The sequence below is a fragment of the Macaca fascicularis genome, chromosome 19, assembly GCF_037993035.2.
Source record: "Macaca fascicularis isolate 582-1 chromosome 19, T2T-MFA8v1.1".
NCBI classification, from domain to species: Eukaryota; Metazoa; Chordata; class Mammalia; order Primates; family Cercopithecidae; genus Macaca; species Macaca fascicularis.
Genome location: NC_088393.1, coordinates 62,505,172 through 62,517,352, shown reverse-complemented (window position 1 = coordinate 62,517,352; position 12,181 = coordinate 62,505,172). Strand labels below are relative to the sequence as shown.

The 12,181-nt window shown below is 51.2% G+C and overlaps 1 protein-coding gene across 22 annotated transcripts; it reads right to left on the bottom strand.

The window, feature by feature from the left end:
• Positions 1 to 2,139: 2,139 nt before the first annotated feature.
• LOC123570349 (leukocyte immunoglobulin-like receptor subfamily A member 3) lies at positions 2,140 to 10,820 on the bottom strand. Of its 22 annotated transcripts, none has more exons than XR_010583147.2 (10): positions 10,671 to 10,820; positions 10,194 to 10,275; positions 9,996 to 10,031; positions 9,522 to 9,806; positions 9,070 to 9,372; positions 8,547 to 8,843; positions 7,992 to 8,294; positions 5,188 to 5,275; positions 3,681 to 3,731; positions 2,140 to 3,532 (listed from the first exon to the last, which is right to left on the bottom strand). XR_010583147.2 is itself a non-coding variant. In XM_065534899.2 (10 exons), the coding sequence occupies exons 2-10, from the start codon at positions 10,225 to 10,227 to the stop codon at positions 3,396 to 3,398; spliced, it is 1,491 nt and encodes a 496-aa protein (XP_065390971.1). In that variant the 5' UTR covers positions 10,228 to 10,436; positions 10,671 to 10,820; the 3' UTR covers positions 2,140 to 3,395. The 22 variants fall into 22 exon arrangements, 16 of the variants coding, with proteins under 16 accessions (XP_065390971.1, XP_045236665.2, XP_073880875.1 ...); XM_065534899.2 differs by having other exon boundaries at positions 5,231 to 5,275; positions 10,194 to 10,436; XM_045380730.3 differs by having other exon boundaries at positions 5,231 to 5,275.
• Positions 10,821 to 12,181: the final 1,361 nt, after the last annotated feature.

The following is a 12,181-nucleotide window of genomic DNA, read 5'->3' as shown; positions in this document are numbered from 1 at the left end:
TTCTTTGAGACGGAGTCTGGCTCTGCTGCCAAGGCTGCAGTGCAGTGGTGCGATCTCGGCTCACTGCAACCTTTGCCCCCCAGGTTCAAGCAGTTCTCCTGCCTCAGCCTCCCAAGTAGCTGGGATTACAGGTGCCTGTCGCCATGCCAGGCTTTTTTTTTTTTCTTTTTTGTATTTTTAGTAGAAATGGGGTTTCCACCATGTTTTCTTCTAGGATTCTTATAGGTTGAGATCTTACATCAAAATATTTAATCTAGGCCGGGCGCGGTGGCTCAAGCCTGTAATCCCAGCACTTTGGGAGTCCGAGACGGGCGGATCACAAGGTCAGGAGATCGAGACCATCCTGGCTAACACGGCGAAACCCCGTCTCTACTAAAAACACAAAAAATTAGCCGGGCGAGGTGGCGGCGCCTGTGGTCCCAGCTACTCGGGAGGCTGAGGCAGGAGAATGGCGGGAACCCGGGAGGCGGAGCTTGCAGTGAGCTGAGATCTGGCCACTGCACTCCAGCCTGGGCGACAGAGCAAGACTCCGTCTCAAAAAAAAAAAAAAAAAAATATTTAATCTAGGCCGGGCTTGGTGGCTCACGCCTGTAATCCCAGCACTTTGGGAGGCTGAAGGGGGCAGATCACAAGGTCAAGAGATCGAGACCATCCTGGCTAACATGGTGAAACCCCATCTCTACTAAAAATACAAAAAAAAAGTAGCCAGATGCGGTGGCGGGTGCCTGTAGTCCCAGCTACTCGGGAGACTGAGGCAGGAGAATGGCGGGAACCCGGGAGGCAGAGTTTACAGTGAGCCGAGATTGCGTCACTGCACTCCAGTCTGGGCGACAGAGCGAGACTCTGTCTCAAAAAAAAAAAAAAAGAAAAATATATATATATATATATTTAATCTGTCTTGCTTTAATTTTTGTATATGGTGATATGTAGGGGTCTGTCCAGTTTCATTCTTTTGCATATGGCTAGCCAGTTATCACAGGATTATTTTTCAAATAGGGAGTCTTTTCCCCATTGCCTATTTTTGTTGACTTTGTTTAATATCAGATGATGATGGTAGGTGTGTGGCTTTATTCTGTTTCATTGGTCTCTGTGTCTGTTTTTGTACCAGTACCATAATGTTTTGGTTACTGTAGCTTTGTATTATAGTTTTTTCTAAAAAATGTATTTTATTTCAATAGCTTTTGGGGTACAAGTGGTTTCTAGTTGTATGAATGAATTGTACAGTGGTGAAGCCTGAGGTTTTAGGGCACCCGTTGCCCTAGTAGTATACATTGTATTTGGTATGTAGTATTTTATTACTCACTCTCCACCCCCTTTCTCCCTTCTGGGTCTCCAATGTTCATTATACCCCTTTATATGTCTTTGATTACCCATAACTTAGCTCCCACTTGTAAGTGAGAGCATACGGTATTTGGTTTTCCATTGCTGAGTTAGTTCACTTAGTGTCATGGCCCCCCGCTTCATCCAGGTTGCTGCAAAAGACATTATTTCATTTTCTTCAATGGCTGAATAGTATTTTCTTGTGTGTATGTACCACATTCACTCATCAGCTGATGGGCACTTAGGTCGATTCCACATCTTTGCAATTATGAATTTTGCTGCAATAAACATATGTATGCAAGTGTGTTTCTGATGTGATGATGTCTTTTCCTCTGGGACGTACACATTTGTTGGCTGCAGGGGGCTGCTGGTGGGTGCAGGGGTGCTGGCCTCCGTGTTGGTGTTCAATGCAGTGGTGTCAGCAAGGCTGGGTGGGGTGGGCAGGAGCCCCGCAGGTGTTCGTATGAGCATTTGCACTGGTAGTGGTGTTAGCACGGTGGTGGGGCTCTGGCCTCACAGGACTGTGTACACCCTCTGTGTGCACTTCCACGCTGGTGGCAGCAGCTGCTTGCAGTGGGGGTGGATCCTCTGGTCTCCCTGTGTGTGTGCACACCAGTGGCAGTGTTGGCGTGGGGAGGTTAATGAGCTGGTGGGCACTGGACAGGCAATCTCTGCACCCACGAATGCTCTGACAGCAGTCCCAGTGCTCGGGGTCATTCGGTGAGTGGGTGAACTCACACCAGCAGCTATGGCATGGCGAGATGCATGTGCACCCACGTGCTGTTGGGCAGGGGAGAGATTTCTTTGTTCTAGAGGGTAGTTGGCAAACGATAAGATTTCTTTATTCTAGACAGTAGAGGGTGAATGATAAGATTTCATTATTTTACACGGTAGATGGCAAATGGCTGCTCCCTTTGCCCTAGAAAGTTCAGGACTATTTGATCCCTCGTGTTTCTCAGGATCCTCCCTCCAAACATTCTGTCCTGTGCAGCAGGGTTTTACATCCTTCCAACACAACAGCGGTCTTTGACCTAGACATGTTGAACTCTTTAGTGCTAGGACCCAAGTCGTCTTGCTGTTTTGGGACAATTCAGAAAAGAATCAGCCCCAGTCATTTTGCATACTTCTGTCTGACTGTCCTAGGTGAGTAGAAAGAAACAGTTCAACTGCTTGACAAGATTCATTGACCTGAGGTCTTGTCTGCAGCTGGATTTCTATCCTACTTCTGTGATTTTCCTTTCGTGGATCACGAACGCACTGCAAATGCCTATCATTGCTTTTGACATGGTGTACTTTGGTTCTGCCTGGAAAGGCAGGAAATCTCGAAGTGAGGGGCTCACAGATCATAGGCAGATTGAAAAGTTTTCAGCAAGAATAGGCAAACCCATAGAGACAGAAAGCACACTCGTGGTTAGCAGGTGCTGGAGGGAAGAAGGAATGGGGAGTGGCTGCTGACTGGGTGTAGGGTGATGACAATGTGTGGAACAGGATGGCAGTGATGGTGACACAATGATCTGAGGAGAAGCTGCACAGGTAGCATCTGAGAAGGAGGGAAGGGCTCACAGGGTTCAGAGAGGGTGTCAGGGCATCAGGGTGGATTTATCTTTTCCTGGTGGAAATCCGATATTTCCCCCATTGATTTAGTTACTGAAGCGTGTTTGGAACTCTGAACCGAAGAGATGGAGGCTCAGTAAAGCACACCAGGGAGTGTGGCAATGAGGAATAAAGAAGACTGTGTTACGCGCCATGGACCAGAGCACGCAGGTGTGCAGAGCTGTGGACCCAACGCTGCCGTGTGGAATGTAGCCTCATGTCTGGGGGTGGGAAAAGAAGGGGATCCAACCAAGGGAAGTCAACATTAATAGAGAGGAAAGGTATCACATGTTATCTGCTGTATATTGCCAGATCACGCCGGAAAATGTCTCTGCAATCCAACACTGATTCCTCCTTCTGGAAATGATCGGCAGACAGTCCAGATACCATTGGCCCTAAATTGTCTCCTGGAACCTCCTGGGATCATCAGATCTGTTCCTAAGGCCCCAACACTCTGAAGGGTGCATTCTTCTCTCTCCTGTTCACCTCCTGGCTGCATCTTGGAGGCTTCTCTGGCTGTACTGAGGCTTAAATAGCAGAATTCCGAGGACCACCAGGATTAAGCCAGCCATGCCCATGCGGATGAGATTCTCCACTGTGTAATCCTGGGAGTGTGAGGCTGGGGATAGTGGACAAGGAGGTCACAGAGGTCGGGACAGGTCAACATCACCCAGGACCTCTGGATGTCCACCCAGAGCACATCCTTACCCTTGACAGGACCCCACCCTTGTGCCCGGCCCCGTAAATGAGAGCATCTCCTCACTCACCAGTCTTGGGGTCTGAATTGTTTTGTGACAGGCCGAGGGTGTCAGCTGCTCCTGAGAATGAAAACAGAGGGGAAGAGCCCTGAGCCAGCCTCTCCCCCGGGCTCTTCACTCTTACCTTCCCCTATGTCTCCTGACAAGAGTTCTAGTGAGTTCCTCGATAAACCCTTCCTCTGCCGCAGCAGCACTCCCTTCAGTCTCCTTATTGAATTATTTCAGACTTCCTGTGTCCTACAAATCCAGACGTTGCTCCTGAGGCCTTTGGGGAGGGCATTTTCCTGCACTCTCAGAATCTGAAAGGTAATACAGAAGTCATTGGCCGGGCCCGGTGGCTCAAGCCTATAATCCCAGCACTTTGGGAGGCCGAGACAGGTGGATCACGAGGTCAGGAGATCGAGACCATCCTGGCTAACATGGTGAAACCCCGTCTCTACTAAAAAAAAGTACAAAAAAACCTAGCCGGGCGAAGTGGCGGGCGCCTGTAGTCCCAGCTACTCGGGAGGCTGAGGCAGGAAAATGCTGTGAACCCGGGAGGCAGAGCTTGCAGTGAGCTGAGATCCGGCCACTGCACTCCAGCCTGGGCGACAGAGCCAGACTCCGCCTCAAAAAAAAAAAAAGAAGTCCCTGAGCCCCGTGCACTGTCTGTGCAGCCAGGGACACAGGAGCACATAAGCCAATTCCCCCGGAGAGGAGAGTTTCACTTATCCACCAGCTGAGGACCCAGGCTCCACGCATGAGAGGTTGGTCCGCAGGGGCTCCCCAGTGTCAGAAGCACAAAAGGGGGAAATTCTGGGGGTTCTTCTTCTTCACACAGCCTCAGCCAGTTCAGCCGGGGTTTCATCTTCCGTTTAATCTCTAGTTAACTAATTCCTCATATAGGCAGTAACACCTAGAATGCGACGCAGGTGACCACATTCACACACGTACAAATAGATGTACATTAAATGGTGGTGTCACTCAAGGTTCATGAATCAGTATTTGTTTTTATGAAGTGTGAATCTAGACCAGGAACAAACATGTAAACACCTATCACTTCAAATATATTAAGCATATGCGTGAATATACATCAAATGAATTTGGATATACTTACATATTCAAATGTATCTTACATAACCCCATGTAAATATGTATACATGTAAAACTTCAGCTATGTATTTAAGATGTCGTTACATATATGTTGACATTTAAAGTGAGAAGTGTTGGCACATAATTTGGAAATAAAGAAGTAAAATTTCCCATTGTCTTATGGTTTACACACATTGCATTAGTCAATTAGAGGAGATCCGTTGAAAAGCAATTAGCACAGGGCACTTTAGTAGTGAGCATGAAATACAATGAATATACTCAAAGCAGTAGCTTTCTCATGGAGAGTTGTCTCTTCTTTAAAACATGTAAAGGAAATACTTCACTTATAAATTGTTAAAGGTGGTGAAGAATTCTTTAAATTGGAATGAATGTAATTTTTTAAAATGTCCACCCAGGACACCCAGTTCCCTTGACAGGACCTGACCCTCTGCGCCCAGCGTCTTCACCGCGAGCATCTCCTCACTCACCGGCCTTGGAGTCGGACTTGGTTTGTGGTGGGCTGAAGGTCTCAGCTGCTCCAGAGAATCGGAACAGGAGAAAAGACATTCAGATGTAACTTATATAACAAATTCTGTATAAGGTTATGTATAACTTATATAACCTCCCCATCAAGGAGAGGTGGGTGTCCTGGGTAGACATATAAAAAAGTAAATTCAGGCCAGGCACAGTGGCTCACGCCTGTAATCCCAGCATTTTGGGAGGCTGAGGCTGGCGGATCACGAGGTCAGGAGTTCAAGACCAGCCTGGCCAACATGGTGAAACCCCGTCTCTACTAAAAATACAAAAATTAGCTAGGTGTGGTGGTGGGCGCCTGTAATCCCAGCTACTCGGGAGGTTGAGGCAGGAGAAGTGCTTGAAACCGGAAAGCGGAGGTTGCGGTGAGCCGAGATCGCACCACTGCACTCCAGACTGGACAACAAGAGCAAAAGTCCATCTCAAAAAAAAGTAAAAATATATATATTTATTCTAATTTAAAGAATTATTCAACACCTTTAACAATGTGTAAGTGAAGTATTTGATTCTTTACATTTTTTAAAACAAGAGATAAGTATCCACGAGAAAGCTACTGGTTTGGGTATATTCATTGTATTTCATATTAACTCACTACCAAATTGCCCCCTTCTAATTTAAATCTAAATTAACAATTTAAAGCACTTTTTCATATAAAAAAAGTTTAGTTAGATGTTAGAATGATCCAGTGATTGGACAAGATTGGACACGAACCCACCCAGGCCCAGGGTTGAGCTGCACTGCAGCTCCCGCTGACCTCCCGCGGGTTTCACGAGCCACAGGGAGCCCCCCGGTCAGTTTCCCTCGGGCCACTGTGCTTTGAAACATCCAAACACTCCTGAAGTTCATTAAGGAGACCTCAATTTTTAATACGTACGGGAGGAAGACTTGAGGTTAATGAAGAATGGATGTCTACATTGAATACATAAATTAAATCAAGGCCCAATGAAAGGCAAAGTAGAATTAAATATTTTTAAAGAATAGGTTCATATAATTGAAATAAAAAGTATACATTTGTATATTGAAGTATTGCTTTAGAAGTTTTAGTAAAGGAGAGGGCAACAATGGACAAAGGCGTATAGAAAACACAGAGTAGAAATGAGTGACACACGACACGCTCTGTGACTCATTCCCTAACTCGTGCAGGGAGCAGGTGCACGGTCCCTTCTTAGTCTCAAGGTGCCCTGAGCACGGAGCCTCAGTGGGATCTGACTGTGATGAGGCTGGAGTCCACCCTAAACATGCTCCTTTAGAGAGAAGCACCCCAGCTGTGGGTGCCGCTCACATGGCCCCTCCTGTGCTCACCTGGTGGGCTCAGGCTCAAGGCACTCCTGAGACTAAGGAGGGGCCGTGCACCTGCTCCCTGGCAAGTTAGGGAATTATTGACAGCATGTGTTGTGTGTCACTCACTCAATTCTACTCTGGGGTGGACTCCGCCCTCATCACAGTCAGATCCCACCAAGGCCTCCTCTCCTGTCTTGAGATGGCCCAGGTACCCCACAGGTGTGGGTGAGAGGCTCATCCGCAGGGGCTCTCGGAAATAAGAAATGAGAGCTGCCAAAGGACCATCCACCTGTCTTCTCTCCACCTCGCCCGCCTCTGTTCCTCCTCCATCAGCCCCAGCATCTTCCCTGGGTCCAGCCTGACTTGGAGCAGATGCACGACCCCTCCTGCTGACCCGACCTGTTCTCCTTCCTCTACTCATCACACATCCGCAGGACAAGGTCGGGGTGTGGGCTCCTGCAGAGCTGTGCCAGGTGTTGCTTTTGGTAGAAAATTGGAGAGATTTTGTTTTGTACATGAGACAGTGGAGAGTCTCAACCAGAGGTGATGGCTCCTGGGAATCCTGCTCCTGGAGGGGGAAAGTGCCCGCTGCTCCACTCGTCAGCGTTGAACCTCAGACACCTCCCTCCCCTCTGACCACCATGGAGCACCAGGAAGCCACGCGGACCACACCCTTACTGTCGACCCTGCCCTCTGCTGCCCTGGAAATCAGACCCTGAATATGGAAGGTACCATTGAGATGAGTCTAAAAACTTCTCTTGAACTGGGTGTGACGGTGTTTTTGTCACCCAGGGAGTCAGGACTTAGAGGTTGGGACCCCCAGAGGCTCTGATTCTGAGGTGGAGACATCAGGAGGGGAGCATGTGGGTCCTCTGTCTTCCACCGTCGGTCTAATCTCATCTCCTCTGAGGTTCACCCCCGTCTCCTCCCAGCCCTCCCTGCTCTTTACCCTACTGAGAGTCCAGGGGTTGGAGCCAGGGGTGGGAGGTCCCAGCCTATTTCCACCCTCTCATGGACTGGACCCTCCCCTGCAGACCCTCCCCGTTTACTCCCCTCTTCTTTTCTTTTCTTTTTTTTTGAGATGGAGTCTCACTCTGTCGCCCAAGCTGGAGTGCAGTGGCTGGATCTTGGCTCACTGCAACCTCCGCCTCCCGGGTTCACGCCATTCTCCTGCCTCAGCCTCCCAAGTACCTGGGACTACGGGCGCCCGCCACCTCGCCCGGCTAATTTTTTCTATTTTTCAGTGGAGACGGGGTTTCACCGTGTTAGCCAGGATGGTCTCGATCTCCTGACCTCGTGATCCGCCCGCCTCGGCCTCCCAAAGTGCTGGGATTACAGGCCATCTCCCCTCTTTTCTTAGTGTCCAGAGCTCTGCTGGGAGCAGGGCCTTTGCTGAGCCTTTGAGCTTAGAGAGGACAGGGTCAGGGCCCTCACCTGAGACCACGAGCTCCAGGGGCTCACTGGGGTGAGTCAGCAGGTGGGGGTTGGAGCTGCGTGAGCCGTAGCACCTGTAGGTCCCTGCATGGGCTGAGGTCACAGGACTCATGGGGAATTCAGCCTGGTACTTATGAGATTGGCGCTTTGATTTTAGACGCAGAGGGGGATCAGCTGCTCCCTCCTTGGTCAGAAGGAAAGTGTGCATCCATCCCTGTGACTGACACAGCAGGGTCACGTTCTCTCCTGAGGCCACCGTGGGGCCCGGCTGCACCGAGAGGAAGGATCTGTCGGGGATCTGTCCTGGAGAGAAAAGGGATGGATGAGGGGCTGCCCCAACTTGCTCTGAGCTGATACCTCCCTAGGCCTCTCTCTAGGACCCTCAGTCTCTCTGTCTGTTTTCTCTGAGTCTCCCCTCCCTGCCCATCCCCTGTCTCTGTCTGTCTCTCCCTCTCTTGGGACCCCCACCCCTCATCCTGGCCATCACCTCCTGGGCTCTCCCGGCAGGGCCTGTGCAGAGCCTGGGTCCCTGACTGAACCCACAGGGCTCCTCACCTGCGATCAGGATGTCCAGGGGGTCACTGGGGGCCGACCACTGGGAGGAGAGGTTGTGTGCACTGTAGCATCTGTACTGGCCCCCGTGGGAGCGGCTCACAGGGCCCAGGAGGAAGTTGGCCTGGGAGAGCCCAGCCTGGGGCTGCCAGCCAGGGCGCTGGAGGAAGTCACATGCCCCCTCCTTATACAGAGAGAATCTATCATAGCCAGCATCAGAGCCACACTGGAGGGTCAGACTCTCCCCAGGGGCCACGACAGGACCCGGCTGCACTGAGAGTGATGGCTTCTTAGAAACACCTGGGAAAAGGTGGTCACAGTTTCTAGGAGCGACCCTCAGGCTTCCCCACAAACCCTCCCTCTCCCCCTGGGCCTCACCACTGCTGATCTTCCCGTGTAATCTGACCCCAGGAGCCCTGAGCCCTCTCATCCCAACATCATCCCACCTGGCGCTGCCCTGAGACGCGGCTCCTCCCCACCTGCCCGGAGACTCAGGGAGCTCCAGGCAATGCTGTGAATTTCTCACCTGGGACCAGGAGCTCCAGGAGATCACTGGGTAAAGACCACACATAGGGAAAGCTTGAGTCATAACCATAGCACCGGTACGACCACCTGCGACTCAGGCTCACAGGGACCACGGAGAAGACGGCCCAGGACCAGCCACGGGGATGGAAGTGGGAGTTCAGGCATTGTGGGTGTTCATCTTCTCCTTCCTTACACAGAATGTAGTTATCAAATGCCACCCGTGAGCCACACTGGAGAGTCACATTCCATCCTGAGGCCACCACAGGGCTGAGCAGGGCTGAGAGGGTGGGTTTGCTGTAGGCTCCTGGGAGAGAAGGAGGCACCGTGTTAAATGGGACTCACACCTCCCACATCATCCCCAGGGCTGGGCTGTGAGAGGGAGACGCCCCTGAGAGCCGACCCCCTTCCTGAAGACAGAGCCTGGGGCTGGGACAGAGAGATAGGTCCTCTCACCTGTCACCACCAGCTCCAGGGGGTCACTGGGCTCTGACCACCAACTGTGGCTGTAATACTGACAGCGATACCGCCCTGTGTGTTCCCAGGTGATGGATGCAATGGCGAAATAGCCCTTCTTGACAAGCTCTTGTTGTATTCGTCTAACCCAGGATGCTGGTTTTTTTTCTCTATATAGACGATACTCCTGAACCTGAAGGCTCCCCTGACACCTGAGGGTCACAGGACTCCCCTCGCTGATCATAGACCCTGGCTCAGCCCAGAGAGTGGGCTTGGGAAGGGTCCCTGGAAGGAAACCAGAGATCGGATTCTAAGTCATTTCCCACCCAACATATCTTAGCTCTTGGCTGCAGGACCCTCCACACGCCCCCATCAGTCAGCCCAGATCTGCTATTCCCCATCCCCAGCTGCACGGAGGTGGCGCCTTGTCCCCAGGGAGGAGGAGGGAACTGGGACAGCCGGGGACAGACTCACCTGCCTGCACGTGGGTCCTGGGGCCCAGACTCAGCCCTGGAAGAGAGTTCCCTGTGAGAGATTTGCCCCTGAAGCCTGAGCAGGTCCTCCCCTCCCTGGGATCTTTGTGAGCCCCTGGGGTCTCCTTATGCACCAGAGTTTGGCTGTGGGGTGAGGTCCCTTCTAGGTTAGAATCTCCCCTCCCTCTTCAAATCTCACCGAGACAGATCAGGACCATGAGGATGGGGGTCATGGCGTCTCCTCCCACTGCCCTGCTCTGCGGATGGTTGAGCCCCCGGTGCTGGCAGGACAGAGAGACACACAGGGTGTGGACACTCAGAGGCTGGGTCCTTCTTGTCAAGGGATTTTGTCATCTGCAGCCACACAGGAAGCGAAACTGCCCTTCCCAGGAGCCTGGCTCTCATTCCTTTAGAGCTGAAGTGGGGGCAGGCACCAGGCCCTCTGTAGACAGTTCAGACAGAAATGGGGTGTTTCCTGACCCCCAGCCACTGTCTGTCTGGTTTGTCCTCACTTCACTAAGGCCTGGGAGATAGCAACAAATAGAACTGGTGCCTTCCTGTATGTGCCCTTCCTGATCAGGGTGAGCCAAGGCTTTTCCTTCCTTCTCACAGCCTCCCACAAGGTCTCCCTCCCTCCTTCAGCCTGTCCATCAGCACGGTGTTGTGGGGTCCTTACCATGGCAGTCATCTCTTCAGCCCTGGAGATGCTTCAGGGAAGACACGGGTCCATGCTGCAGGCAGACTCAGATCAGCAGAGACGCACGTGACACCTGACTGGGCAGTCCAGGCTGAGCTGTGTGTGGCAGTGAGCACAGAGGAGAAATGCAGGGAAATAGGGGAAGAAAAGTTGACTTCTCTCTTGGCATGGGATTGTGGGTTTTTTTCAACCAAATAGTCTCCTTCTCAACTTCTCCTTTTTAAAATATTTTGCCGGCCGGGCGCGGTGGCTCAAGCCTGTAATCCCAGCACTTTGGGAGGCTGAGGCGGGCGGATCACGAGGTCAGGAGATCGAGACCATCTTGGCTAACACGGTGAAACCCCGTCTCTACTAAAAATACAAAAAGAAATTAGCCGGGCGTGGTGGCGGGCGCCTGTAGTCCCAGCTACTCCGGAGGCTGAGGCAGGAGAATGGCGTGAACCCGGGAGGCAGAGCTTGCAGTGAGCCGAGATCGCGCCACTGCACTCCAGTCTGGGCGACAGAGCTAGACTCTGCCTCAAAAAAAATAAAAAATAAAAAATAAAATAAAATAAAATAAAATAAAATATTTTGCTGCAGTGTCCACCCCCACACCTCTGGGAAAAAACCTTTGAGTCTTTCCTGCCTCCTCGGTGCCCCTTGCGTCCTTGGCCGTCCCTCTGCACCTCAATTCCTGGTCAACATTTTGGGAACAATGACTTATGTTTGCACTTTGATTTGAGGAGTTGAGGAGGGAGTTGATACTTATTTGATGACTGTTTGTCATCCACTGCCTATGTGACCTTGGTCTGTAGTGTCCCATCTCTGAGCCTCAGCTTCTTCCTTTGCAGACTGTTGTCATGAATCCCACTCGTCACCGTGGTTGTGGGGTGAGTGGTGCCTGGACATTGGGAGGGGCTCATTTCTGTCTGCTTTCCAGACCAGGGTAAGACCTGAGGTGCTTGGGACATGAGAGGATCTTGGTGTTGGACTCCACAGTCTGTGAAGGTGATTGATGTCTCCACTTAAGATGTCGCATCTGACCCTAATGGAGAAATGTACATCAGGCATTTCTGAAATACCCAGAGCATCAAGGTCATGAGCAGAAAAAGAGGTGTGGAAGTTCTCAAGTGTAGATGGATCAACAACAAAGAACAGAAGCCAGAGATGAGATGCCACAGGGTCCTGGGACCATCAAGGGGTCATTAACGGTTGAGGTTTCCACCACTGAGTGGAACTGGGAGAGGAATCTCGGGATTTGCAATGACAGTGAGGAGCTAAGGGCTCCAGACCAATGTGGGAGGCTGCATCCATCCAGCCACACCTGAGGCTGGAGTGGATCCCAAGCAGCCCAGGAGAATTCCCTCAAGGGAGTGCACCAAACCATCCAGTGACAGAGCTGCTGGGATTCCAAAGAAAAAAGCACTAAACACCAGAGTGTTCATAGAGCATTTATTAAGGGGACTTCCGTACTGTAGGGAGTCCTTGTCTCCTTGCCCAGTGTCTACTTG